Source organism: Mugil cephalus, chromosome 3, assembly GCF_022458985.1.
Source record: "Mugil cephalus isolate CIBA_MC_2020 chromosome 3, CIBA_Mcephalus_1.1, whole genome shotgun sequence".
Taxonomy (NCBI): domain Eukaryota; kingdom Metazoa; phylum Chordata; class Actinopteri; order Mugiliformes; family Mugilidae; genus Mugil; species Mugil cephalus.
In genome coordinates, this window is record NC_061772.1 from 10949310 (window position 1) to 10962806 (window position 13497).

At 42.4% G+C, this 13497-nt stretch overlaps 1 protein-coding gene across 1 annotated transcript in view; it reads right to left on the reverse strand.

Moving 5' to 3' along the window:
* The window catches only part of galnt2 (UDP-N-acetyl-alpha-D-galactosamine:polypeptide N-acetylgalactosaminyltransferase 2), a 51547-nt gene that overhangs the window by 10935 nt on the left and 27115 nt on the right, over window positions 1–13497 (reverse strand). The window contains exons 2-10 of the mRNA XM_047580239.1: window positions 12856–12943; window positions 7832–7985; window positions 5794–5892; window positions 5628–5695; window positions 5471–5536; window positions 5244–5365; window positions 2290–2377; window positions 1354–1441; window positions 1097–1200 (exon numbers count right to left, since the gene is read on the reverse strand). Coding sequence (XP_047436195.1) covers window positions 1097–1200; window positions 1354–1441; window positions 2290–2377; window positions 5244–5365; window positions 5471–5536; window positions 5628–5695; window positions 5794–5892; window positions 7832–7985; window positions 12856–12943 — 877 coding nt within the window. The remainder of the gene's footprint in view (window positions 1–1096; window positions 1201–1353; window positions 1442–2289; window positions 2378–5243; window positions 5366–5470; window positions 5537–5627; window positions 5696–5793; window positions 5893–7831; window positions 7986–12855; window positions 12944–13497) is intronic.

Here is a 13497-nt window from a genome sequence, read left to right on the forward strand (position 1 = left end):
GCTGTGGTTATTTTCACTCAGTGCTGACTGTAATCATTACCACTGTAATTTTCTAAGATCGGCTGCACTGAAGAAGACTCTTTTACCCGGAAATGACAGGAAAATTACGGATGGATTTTCTGCTCGTGGTGCTCCTGGCATGGAAACGCTGATGAGCTCATATCAGGACGTGAGACACATCCACAGTGCTACTTCAGCACCAAATATAACAGGGGAGCGGAGCTGGAAGCTGTGGTTCTCAGAGCAAAAGCGAAGCATTTATGTGCCCGATAACAGAAACAATGCTTTAAACAGAAAGAACATAAATGTATTTGGTTTCTTAGAGAGAATGATATAAGGAGCTTAACACCATTTTCATGTCAGTAGCATTAATCTGAAGCTACAGGCAGAGGGCAGATAGTTCAGCTAATCCTAAAGACTGAGGAGGAAACGGGGAACCTTGCTCTTGCTTTTCAAAAGTAAGAAAACCCACATAATGAAAATGCCAACATAGAGTTTGATAAGAAGTAATCAGATTTATTTTTCAATATGGTCCTGCTCCTACAATTGTGAAACATAAAGATCCCTCCATTGAATTAAGCACCCTCTCCAAGAGCTGCCACCATGTCCTTGTGTGTGTGTAACAAGAGCCGTATAATTCACCTCCCTCTAGCTTAACTTAATCTTCTTGGATTTTCAGACAACATCAACAACAAATGTGTAAAAACAATGCAATGATGCATGCTTGTAATCTGTGCAACTGCTCTTTTGGTGGACGTAGTTTCCTCTGGATAGAGCAAATGTACTGCTGTTTCTAGTGTCTGCAATAGCTAAGCTAACTAGCAGACAGCCTCATACTGAAAGGAAAGACATGTAATTGTTATAAAACAATATCAAACCACTGCTGAAAGATGCCTGGAAATGACCATCGCGAACGAGGCAGCTAAGCGCACTGACGGAAATTGTTAAAGTTTATTTTCTTTACCTGCAGCTTTACACGAATTTACACTCTCAAGTCTTTTTATTTATTTTTTGAGTGACTTTCACTTGTAAAGTATTTCTGTCGGCAAAACATCTGTAATCACCATCATCACTCAACTCAATTTGCAGCACTTACCTAAGTTTTCTCCTCCCCATACATCCATCATCATGTCATATTTTCCCAGCAGCTCGAAGTACTCCTTATCCATGACAAACAGACCTCCTGCTATCATCGGAGTCCTGCAGGGGCAGAGGGAAGAGCAGCCAGGTGGATAAGAGAGGGGATTAGATGTGTGTCAACCGTGAGTGTGTGTGTGTGTGTGTGTGTGTGTGTGTGTGTCTAAAGTTAGGCAACAGTGTTTCAGAGTGTGTGTGTGTGTGGGTGCTTCTTACTTTATGGGGGCAATGGGGTTGCCTTGTCTGGCTCGTCTCTGCTCCAGCGTCATGTAGTCCCATTTAAACACCAAATTCCAGTCAAAGCCTACCAACATAAACACAGACGAAAAAACAGCACAATTATGACCACTACGTGGGATTAAGTGGGAATCTGGTTATGTAATAGTATCTGGCAGGTTCACATTAGATTCACAGCAACATACACAAATGATGAGTCATCAGTAAGTGTGTGGTGATGCATTTATCTGCCCTCTTCTTGCATTTTCTTCATTTTTACTGTGTGTCTTGGCTGCAACCTCTGTGGAGTTGGTTTGTAGCCTACAGCCATTAACAGCGTGCAGGGTGCGAGTGCTTTATATTTAGACGTATAAAGAGCTGCAGGAATTTAACACACACAAGCACACAGACACACACACACACACACACATAAATACAAACACGCACAAAGACACACACACTCAGCAGAAGGCCACAGTTGACAGGACGAAGTTGACAAAACCACCGCTAGTCTCTCTCGTTGAGCGGGGGAGGAGGGGACAAGTTGTAATGTTGGGTTGACAAACGCCAACCAACAAATGTGCCGCAGTACCACTTTTAACTCTCCTCATGCTTTGCAGAAGATTTTGGTGACAGCAGAATTTCAACTTAGTGCTTATATAGACCAGATGAGTAGTTTTATCTGTTGCGATGTAGTTAAGTAAGTTACTCATAAATTTAGATCAACCAAACCTAAACATGCAGAAGTGCTGGATTTGTGCGTGAGAAACAGCAGCTGGAAAAACGCACTATTAATGTTGCGAGTAAAACAAGCATAAGCACTAATTGTAGCTCAAAGTATTAAGACATCGACCCTTCTATTATATCATGAACTGATGTTCTTCTGACTGAACCACACAGGAGTTGTGTGTGTGTGTGTGTGTTTTTGTACATTACCTCCTTTCAGATCAGCAGAGGCTCCCACATACTGAAAGTTGTCCATGTTGATGACGTCTATGATTGGAGAAACTACTCTGGTCTTGTCCTGAATGGAGAAGACAAAAAAAAAACCTATAAAGTATTTCAGCTACAGATAAACGCAGATAAACTTTCATCAGTAAATATTTACTGCAAGTCAAAGCAACCAAATGGTGAAGAGCTCCAGATGACCCTGGGCACCGTGTTTTGAAGCAGCGGTAAATACTGCAATCGACACCAGTGATTCACTTGTTTAGTTTATGTATATGTAGTAGGACTAAAAGCGAAGCAGCTTTGTCCTTTTCACACCAAATCAAAGCTAAGCTAACACCAGCAGAGCCACAGCACATCACGCAGTATTTTAGAGGAGGGACAAGTGCAACTAAAATGAAGAAACATAAAGTAATTTACTCTGATGGCAGAATGTTTTCAATTTAGCTCCAGGCTTTTATTAACTTGAGAACGGCAAAACACAACTTTCAAGGGGATCAAACGCAGAATTAAACTATTCTCAGTTTTATTAGAAAACAATCTCAAATTCACACTCAGTGCCCCACTTCAGACTAATATTACAATCAAGAAGATAATTTTTAAGCCATTATCAGAAGGCTTCACTATGAACATCACCATTTCTAAAGAAGTTCAATTCACGTGCAGTTTTATAAACAATGAATATGTAACTGTGATGGTTCCAAAAAATAAAAAGCATCACTACAGGTGTGAGCAGGTCAAACCACAGAAAGAAAGCACGAATTTCTGTGGTTGTGAAAACGTGCTTTTATATTGAAACATTCCTGTTAGTGAAGCGATGTCATGTGCTCCTCCTGTTTCTAAATGAACCACACTGACCGGCACTAACTGACTAACAGATCCAGGGGTGGTGCTTTGCAGCTGGGTAAAGAAAAAAAAAAGAAAAAATCCTGACAGAGACGAATCATTTTATTGCATTTATTTTGAGCATTGGGATGTGGCACAGTTTGAGATTGTCATTATTTCCATTGTTTTATTGGATTTTTTTATTGCTCTGTTTTATAGTTTTGAACAAACTATGTGACCACCCATTTAAAAGTGCAACTACAGAGTTAATGGATTTTCATGCATTAAGTGCAAAACCTCAGTAGATGGAAACTAAGTGGGCTGCAGTGGTTTCAATACAATAAATGAAGAGTGATCTAGTGATGTTCTCATATTAATATCATGTCATGTTTGACCTGGATTTTCCACTCTCTGCCACTTTTAAAAGAAACCTGTACTTTTTATTTTCATTTCAAGGAAGAAAGTGGCCGAAACAGTGACTTCACTTACTGGTAAGGTGCTCTACTGGGTGTGTCTCAACTGACAAAAACCAACCACATCATATTGTTGCTCTTGTCTTGCTGGTTCACTGGGGTGTGTGAATAAATACGGTAATATATTATTAGTGTTCATTACTGCACAGGATGAGATGTTACATCCCTTGTGTCACGGTATGAGGCAAAACACATTTGGAAGCCCAGTCCAAGTGAAAAACCGACCAGCAGGCTAATAGTCAGCTTCCAACTAGCAACCAACAAGAACACACCAGCTAACTAGCCTAGCCAACAGCAGCAGGCAGTATGCGGCACATTATTGGGGTGCAGTTCCAGTGAAGTGTATAAGTCTGTCTGTGTGTGGGTGTAAACTCTTGTGCAGCTATCTTTCTGAGGACCAGCTCCAGTCACTGTCAGAGTGAGGACATTTGCGCAAAGTGAGGAAATTTTGGACGGTCCTCACTTCATTACAAGTGTGTTTGAGGGTTAAGACTTGGTTGCAATTAGGTTATGGTTAGGATTAGGGTAACAGCAGTGTTGTGCAACTTTCTGAACTGAACGCATCATTTTTCCATACGTGCAAGTTTTGTTCAGTCTGCAGGGAAATAATGACGTTCACCCCCCGTTCAGGAAAGAAAAAAGTTTTTCGACAGCTGTCAGTCGACATGCAATTTTATGGCAAACAGCACGGCTGATAGAGCTGAAAGAAAATCCGCCTCCAGCACCGAAGAGTGATCCACACAAAGGGTTGAAAAGAGCAGTACAGACGCTGATGAAAAAAAACCATCACGCTTTTCTGCAAATTGTGCCCACCAGGTCTGAAAAAACAGGTCTGGACATCAACCATTGTGGACTTTGAAGCGATATAAATGGACTTAAAAAAAATAAAAATAAAAAATGAACACAAACCATTAATTTTTGAGTCTATGGACGTAGTTTAAAATGAAAGAAATGATAAACTATGAACTTGAATTAGTTCACTTTAATCTGCGCGAGCTAAACGTTGAACTAGTTTCTGTTTAGTGTGAACAACCAATTCAAGATCACTTTATTGATCTCCACAGGGAAATTGTGTACTGGGTACGGGGTAGGCACCTAGTTGAGATTGTTAGGGGCTAGGGGAGGGGTCTTCAATGTTCTTCAGGCCAAGGACCCACAAACTGATGGGAGATCAACTAAGGATCCTCTACCTACTATATGTGTTCTATATTAAACTCAGTCCAATGCTATTTATAAATATACATTATTATCATAATTTCAGTATTAGCTATTCAAATAATATACAGTTTCAAATATTCATTTTTTTTTATTTCAAACATGTGCAACAGTAGGGTGGTGGTAATGTCTTCTGGCTCAATTTATCCCTTTACAAAAATATGTTGAATTCAGATTAAAGGAAATTTAAATTTGTGGAGAAAATAAAAAATATATATAAAAAATATCTAATCAATCAACAATTTTGCCCCCCCTCCCCCTTGGCAGTACTGCTGAAAACCTATTGACTAAGGAATGCACAATGTCAATGAATATCCTCACAGAGATGGCCACACAAACGTGTTTATGTGTGTGTGTGTGTGTGTGTGTGTGTCTGTGTGTGTGTGTGTCTATGTGTGTGTGTGTCTGTGTGTGTGTGTGTGCGTGTACCTCAGCCACTCTCTCCAGCAGCGGCTCTAGCCAGTGGTCATTACATTCACAGTGGGAGTCCAGGAAGGTGAGGACTGGTGCTGTGGCAGCGTCTGCGCCACGAACCCTTGAACGCATAAGTCCTGAAGGAAATTACAAAAATAAAGTTAATCAGAAAACTGAACAGTTTAATCCGACAGGATGGGGAAAAAAAATTAAATAAAAGTTAATAATACGATAAACTTTACCTTCTCTGCGGTCGTTCCTCAACACGCGCACTTTCTCAATTTTCCCCAACAGCGCTCCATCCTCAGCTGCGACACACACAATCCAGCGCATTTAGATTTACACACCAATGCTCATGTGTCCGTTGATGTGAACTGTGTTTCCAAGTGCATTACTCACGATTGTCGCTGTAGTCGTCGACCAGAATGATCTCTTTGACCAAATGAGGAGGACTTTTCTTCAAGACACTGAATGAAAACAATAGGGTATAAATGCATACACAAGAATCTTCGTCACAAGTTTAAAGTAGATGTTTTAAAGGATAGCACACACACCATCAACCTACCTGACCACAGTCCTTAGCAGAGCCGAGCGAGCTTCATTGTGGAATGTGATGACGACGCTGGAGGCCGGTAGATCCGACTTCCATTGTTTATGTCTGCAACTACACATGCAAAGACAGAATCCGCACCGATCAGAAACACCAGGAGAGAAAAACACAACACGACAAAGTGCTCACACACATGCACAAGCCCTCGCACACCCAGAAGCACAACGCCGAATGTGCGAGCCAAGCTGCAAGCTGGAACGGTTCCCGAAGCCGATTTTGAATCCAAGAAAACAATAAATAGGATTCAGCACGCACTGACACTGAGGTGCCCACACACACACAGATATAAAGAGGTTGCAGGGACACACACAGACACATGCACTGGCAAAGTAATGCTCTGCTGAAGCCGGGATTGACAGTGGGCTTTGCAGACAGCAGGGGGAAAAATCCCATGAGGTTGCATGAGTGAGCGCGCGTCCAAAACAGACAAATCCTGCCATGAATAAGAAGTGGGGGACATGGTTGTAGGGCGAGGAGAGTGAGTGACAAGACATGAAGGAGACAAGGAGTCAAGGGAGGCATGAAGAGGTGCTGGGTATGTCCCTGATACACAGACCCATGTGCTTTGGATCAAGTGTATGTCACATATGTGTAGGTTTATGCTGCCCTGGATTTCAGCCTGAGTCACCGCATCAATCTTAAAATGATGTGCTCTTGTGCATCTACACTATACAATGACAAACAAGTTGTTTTCGTACAGCTTCAGATGAGTCTGTATGTTCTTGATCCAGAGTTAAAACCATCACAGTCAGTGCTGCTGTATTCTGTGCAAATGACACATCAGTACCTGATCAATGAGAGACCCATCCCAGCCCTGTTAGTAGGCTAATGGCTCCAACTGTCTAAGTCTGGCCAACATATCAGTGAGGTCACATGACTGCCTTCATGAAGATACTGTTTGAATCACTCAGTGTGTCTAAAGAGGAATGAAATTACTGACCGTATGACAGCTGTTTTACAGATTGTTTCGTAAGCTGCTGTTTAATTTTCCTGCAGAAACTCCAACATTATTAAACAGACTATTAAATAATGAGTGATTGGTGGAAGTAATTACTTTAAGAATTTGCACTTGTGACTTGATCAGGAAATCCCTCCAGCTACTACAAAAATAAGCCCTAGCAGTACGGCCGTGAAGGTTCTCAGTCATCCAGATCACGGTACAGCCAAAAGACGATAGAGAAAACCAAAGGACTTGGTGTGTTTCTTGAAGACACTAGTCATAGGAGTTAATGATGATACAGATGTGCCTCTTTAAACACCAACTGCACAGCAGTGATTTAAAACTGATGATGCTACATGGATGAGTGGAAACGTCTCCAAGAAACTCTACCAGCTTCCCTTCTTTAACGTGAAGCCCTGGTAGGACACAGAGTTTCAGGTTGTAATATTCAACATCTTCAACATTTAAATGAACTTTAATACTGTCTCTTGTTTTGGTGGAGGCCTTAGTGTTGACACCTTTTCCCAGAGGGTAGTAAACGTAGGTAAATAAATCTGTGCAATACAAGAAATTTGGGCGAGACCAGGAGCTGTGACGGCTTAAAGTTTCAGTTAAATTTATCCTTAAAGTAATTGTTGATTATTCTATTGACTTAACTTTCAAGTTTAAGCTTCCTAAAATATTCTTGCGATTAGGCAGCCCAACCGATTCATTTCATCCTTGTTTTATTTTTTTTCTCCTCATCCATTTATCAAGCGGAAACAATCAGCAGCCATTACCAGGGGTTTGTTTCATGACCATGGCAGACAGTGTACAGTTTGTCTGCTCCGCTGCTGCTTCCTGGTTTCATCTGATAGACCACAATAGAGGGAGTTCCCAAGAGATCTTATCTAGTCTGGTATCAATTAGTCAAACAGACAGAAGGCAAAGGACAGCATGTACACGCACACATTCCCCTGAATTACACAAGCTGCTGTAAAAGCTCACAGGGACGGATTTGTGTTTTCCACATCAGCTGTTGTGCGTGCTGAGCTCACTGACAAAGGTACGTACTGGTCGTGTCTTGTATCGGGCACAGCTCTGTCCATACGCAGTTTGTCGCTCTCCACCTGGTTGAACTTGTTCCTGGCGTAAGGATCCTGCCCCGGCCGGACCACTGTGGCGCCGACATACAGATCCTGGTCAAAGTCCTGCCAGCGCACCTTACCTGGACACCAAAACACAAAACACATTAAGCACCTGGCCTATAAACTTTAATGGAAGGTTACACTACTTGTGGTATGCAACCGAGAGAGCAACAACAGGTTGTCGACTCCTGAGCTGACGGGAAAAATCAGGATTAAAAACTAATTCCCAGTTTTTCTGTGTGTTTAAACATTCAAACAAACTTCACACCACTAAAAAACTAACTGTAAATCCATGATCTGGTAAACGTTGAATAAACACGGCACATTCAAAAGTAAAATCCACCACAGAGGATGACGTTAAGCCCCTCACAAAGGCTGAAAATATATCTCAGGAATGAATGGGATTATACATCAGTGGGAATTTGAAATGTAAGCGGCAGCTGGGCTGATGCACGGATCCTTTACAACTGGCAGGAAGGAAACCTCGCCGCTCGACAAGGCAGCGACACGCCACCGAGGAAAGCTGACATGAAATCTATGCTGCCTGTAAGTGAAAATATGCAGAGCAGAATTCACAGGACTACTTCAGCAAAGCTAGTGAGCACAAAGGGACTTTTATCATTCGGTGCGGTGAGTCAGGAAAAAAAATTACATAAATTCTCCAATTTACTAATTTGCTAAGTTTGGAGAAGGAGATGCATACGGTCAGTATGAATAAATGGCATCGTTACGTTTTCGAGAGCACGCAAACACGCGGCGGGGACGCTGCGTCTGTTTCACCAGATTACCACGGGCAATGCGCACTAAACAGAGAAAGTTGTCATGTTTAATTTCACAGTTTATCACTGAGCGCTGAGACACAGACACACACGAATTCTAATACAGCTAATTAGCTGGCTGCAGCTGCTATGCTAATGACTTGTGTTAAGCATATGGCAGTGTGAGATTACAGTATCTCTCAGCATAGATGAGTGTGTGCATGACAGGCAGAGACAGACAGTCGGATGGAGAAACGGAGCCCGTCGTCGAGGAGGAGGGAGACTGTGTGCGTGTGTGTGTGTGTGTGTGTGTCTACCCTGACAGCCATGAGAATGTGTCTGGCATGTTAATTAGCCGAAGCCTGAATGATCTCCTTTCGTCTATGTAACAGTGCCTCCGAGACACTGCTGCATGTGTCAGAGCGTGTGATGTCCTTGCTGATATCTATGTTTAGTGGCATCAAGTAATTAATAAGTTTGAATGCTTAGATTCACCTTGCGGACCCTTGGACGCGTCTTTGAAAGTCTTAAGTTTATCTATAGTCTCCCTTTCAACGCTGCTGATTTCTTTGCATGCTGAACACCAAAGCAGATTAAGTCTCCACTCTCTGGTGGAGATTACTCATTTATCTGACAGCTTTCCAATACTCGGAGGCGCCTTTAGCGGGTGCATCCATCTCGTCTCAGCTGGTGGCTCGCTGCCTCATTCCGTCTCACTCTGTACTGGTTAAAGGCGTGGTCCGCTGGTTGCCACTGCAGCGGTCTGACTCGTTTTGTTTGAAGTGGCGAGACACATTCGTGCTCAGCATCCCTGCGTCTGCACTGAGCCGTGGACCCGCTCCCCGCCAACTCGGAGGACGATGAATGTGCACAAAGATCATATTTGATTCACTCCCTGACAAACAGTTAGCGGGCGCATTTCAATTAGAGACGCAGCCCCTCTCACCGCTCCTGGTTTCGGTACTTGAACTGAGGGAGTATGAGGCGTCTCTCCCTTTTTTCCCAGAACAAGGAGGCAACAGTGTTATAAATTACAATAACTGAATGAATATAAATGGCTGGGCACACCTCGCTAATACCTCATCTAATTAACAAAAGACAGGATGCATGGACTGGACTGCATGACTTATTTCAACAATAATGTGTCAGTTCGTTTCAGAAAATGAACTGACAAGTCTTTTAATAATGATTTATGTTTCAGACATTCTCCAGTTTCAGTCTCCACATGGTTAGTTTCTGCTGATTTCCAATACTGAAGTTCTTTGGGTTTTCACAATCTGAGCAAAGCTTAAGGACACTGTGATCAGTATTTAGTTCAATGTTACTTCTTGTTTCACGTAGTAGATTTATGTTGTATGTGACCTGAGTTCTAAATGACTGGTGAGTTTAGATTTTTATCTGGACCATCTGAGGATGATGATTACCTGAAACTCACATGACTAGGCTCAGCTGATGTAATAGGAGGAAAATGTTGAGATTAACGTGGGTGGGCTCCTGTTCTTCCACAATTAATGGTACTCACTAATGACCAGAAACTCACCAGACTCAAAGTGTGAACTGGGGTCAAACTTGTTGGGGACAGATGTTCCTCGTATTCAGGGGAAGATTCATCCAATCTTATCCTCCTGAGCTTTTGTTTGCTATGCATTTTTAATTTCTCCGTTTCTCTTTATTTGGGATCATTAGGACCTAAGAACTATAAGAACCAAGCATCTTCTTTGAAAAGGAAGCAGTTTTTGGACAATATTATGTCCTCATGTGTGGACACGGGGGTCATTTCACTCAATATTATAATAAAGTCACCAATAAGTAACAAAATATAAACCTGTATGTCTGAGCATGCCTGTGCAAAAACAGAATTGCAAATGTCTTCAATCGAGTTGCAAAGTTATAGCTCATTACTACAGATAGAATGTCAATGTGTATCATATTAAACTGGAAAAGTTAATAATCACAAATAAAGTTTCAACTGTAAAATTTGATGAGGTTTTTATATGTGATTGTCTGTAGAATTAATCCATGCTTTCACACCAACTAGTATCTAGTCATGAGGATAAAAGTTTAAATAAAGCAGAATAAGAAGCTGGCACGAGCCTAAAACCTGATGTCCCCATATGAGGACGCAGCATCTCCCTTCAGACCATCTGTGTTCTCTGGCTAAAATGTGGACCTTGTTGTCCAGAAAAGAATGTCCTATGTCCTTCACATGTGGGTTGACCACAGTCTTGGCTCTGAACGAATCGCTTGTTTATCTTCGGGGTGTTCACATTTCTGACGCTGGTGTGTTGCTGTGTTTGAAGTACGTGAACTGAGTTTGTTTGAGACGCCCAAGCCACATAAGCAATATTTCTTCTTCTATTGTTTACTCTTCCTCTCGCCACCCGATTAATCCACTGACAGTGAGAACTCAACATTTCCTCACCAGCTTTCAAGCACATCTCTCAACATAGTGGGTTGTCAACACAAGACCTACGTCATTGTGTAAAGACAGACAAGCGCCGCCAACCCTCAACAATTCATTGTCGAAAGCTGTAGAAGTTGGTGAAATACCTGTGTCTGTTTTCTAGCAGAACTAGTATTCTCGGTTAACTTTCACACAACAACTTGCAGTGATCCAACGTGATAAGGATTACGAGGAACATTTCTGTTTTAAATGTTTTACACTGAATATTTAATGCATTGGTTCCTAATTAAATGCTCTTCTTCCAGACTGTTTGAGTGGTTTTACGCTGCAGAGCAAAAAATAGGCTACACACATTTCTGAAGAGCCAGTGCATTTTTTCCACTTCCCCAATCTTTCTAGACTTTATCGTCTTATCTGTTCCTCTCCCACTCTTCTTCTTCCCTTCACACAACTCTTTAATTTCCTCACCCCACCTCCCTCCTCCGTCTTCCTCGTCTTCTTTAGTTTGCGCTGTGGCTGATATCGTGATACGCTGTCGTTGTTGAGTGTAAAGTCACCCTGGAGTTGAAATGCCCTCACTTCAACATTCAAATTGGATTCCATTTCCACTGCAGGATCAGATAAGAGAGTGTGTGTTCAGCGTTCGCAGGTCACCGGCTTGTGAAGGAGCCACGGCTGCTGCTGCTGCTGCTGCTGCTTTGAGTCAGGCTGGTGATGGGAGCTGAATGAAAAATCGCTGCTCCGACACTCCTCTCTGCTCTCCTCTACACCACTGGACACTGAAACAATATTTCTCAGAGGCTGGGTGGAGACACATAGTTGGGTTTGTGGGAAGATCAAAATGGATGCCCGAATTATTTTGGATAAATTGTTGTCTCCAGCCATTTTAACTTGGCATCCCACAGCTGGCTGCGGAGCATTGTCTTCTCTCCGTGTGGTTATTTGAAGCCGTTAAGGTTAAGGATGTTCATGTTCTTCTGGTAATAAAACCCAAACTGTGTCACCGCATTGTGAAGACTAAATGGTTTTGGCCGAGGGAACATGATGTGGAACGCTTTTTGGATACATGAATGCGGTGCACAGTGTCTGCCGTGCACATGATCTACAGCTGGGATCTGTTTGTCCTTCCTTTCCCTTTGGTTAACACAACTGCAAACAATGAGAAAATGAACTCTTAACATATCCTGAGGAATCCTGCTCACATATCTTGGTTATGAATATGAAGAGATAGACGATATATCTGATGCATGAACCTCGCGCCTTGGATCGTTTATCTCTCTGCCTCTATTCACAGCATTAAAGGAGAACTCCAACACTTTCAAGATTTCAGGTGTATGTTACAAATAGTGTACCATAATCAATTCTTATCGGAATATAAATCGGGTAGATTTCATTATGTACTGATACGGAGAGAAAAAAATACTTCTGCATGAAACTAGATAGTCTCACAACCAATCAGAGCAACGACTCAGCGTATGCTGAGCATCAAGTTTCTCATTGTGCATGAAACAACCTATAGATCTTGCATTTCCAGCAGCAGTTTTGTTGCAAGCAGATGGACTGAACAGCCCTCAAATGACGTGTACGACTACAATGCTGTTAATCCTCTGTCCATCATCGCATAAAACCTGCCCAAGCAGTTTGTGGTCCGACTTTTATCCAACATAAAACTATGTGTGCACCGTGAGTCGACAAAGTTAAGGCATCACGGCGCTGAATCAGAGTCTGATTCAGTAATCAGGAGCAGACAGTCGCTGGCGTATCACCGGCGATGATGAAGCTTCCCACCTGGTGGCAGAGTCTCCAGGCTGTGAGCCTTGTCGTCTGAGTTGCGAGCTTTGTTTCTCCCGGACGAGTCACTGGAGCCCCAATCATCCTGAAACAAAGAAAACAAGCACAGACATTAGCCTGGACACGCACAGCTGAAGCCGAAACACGTCAAGCTGGAGTAAAGGTGACTGCGCGGGCAAAGACGGGAACAAAAGATACTGGAAAAGTCAAATTTATCTGAAAAGCTGCGGAGATTGTCGGGGGAAACGCGAAAGGAAAGAACTCAGCTTCAATGGGACACGATAAGAACAGACCCACCTGTACCTACGTTTAATTTTATTTCATGTTTTCTGATAAGAGAAACCAATTATTTGGTTCCAATCCAATTAGATTAAATTCACAGGTAGTGTTTTACAAAAGTTTATTTGGACCAGAATGAGTCCGCTTCTTCTTGGACAATGGTGGTTTCCCGAGACGTTCCACTAAGCACTTCACCAGATAAATCAATCAGTTCATAGACTGGCTACACCAGTTCACTTGCCCACTCCTCAAACCCCCGATAATCAGACTGAAAACCTATTTCGTTTCATTTCACAGGAGTGAGTCAGACGTGTGGAAACAGGTTAAGTCATCCATTATTTCATACACTCACACATCTGG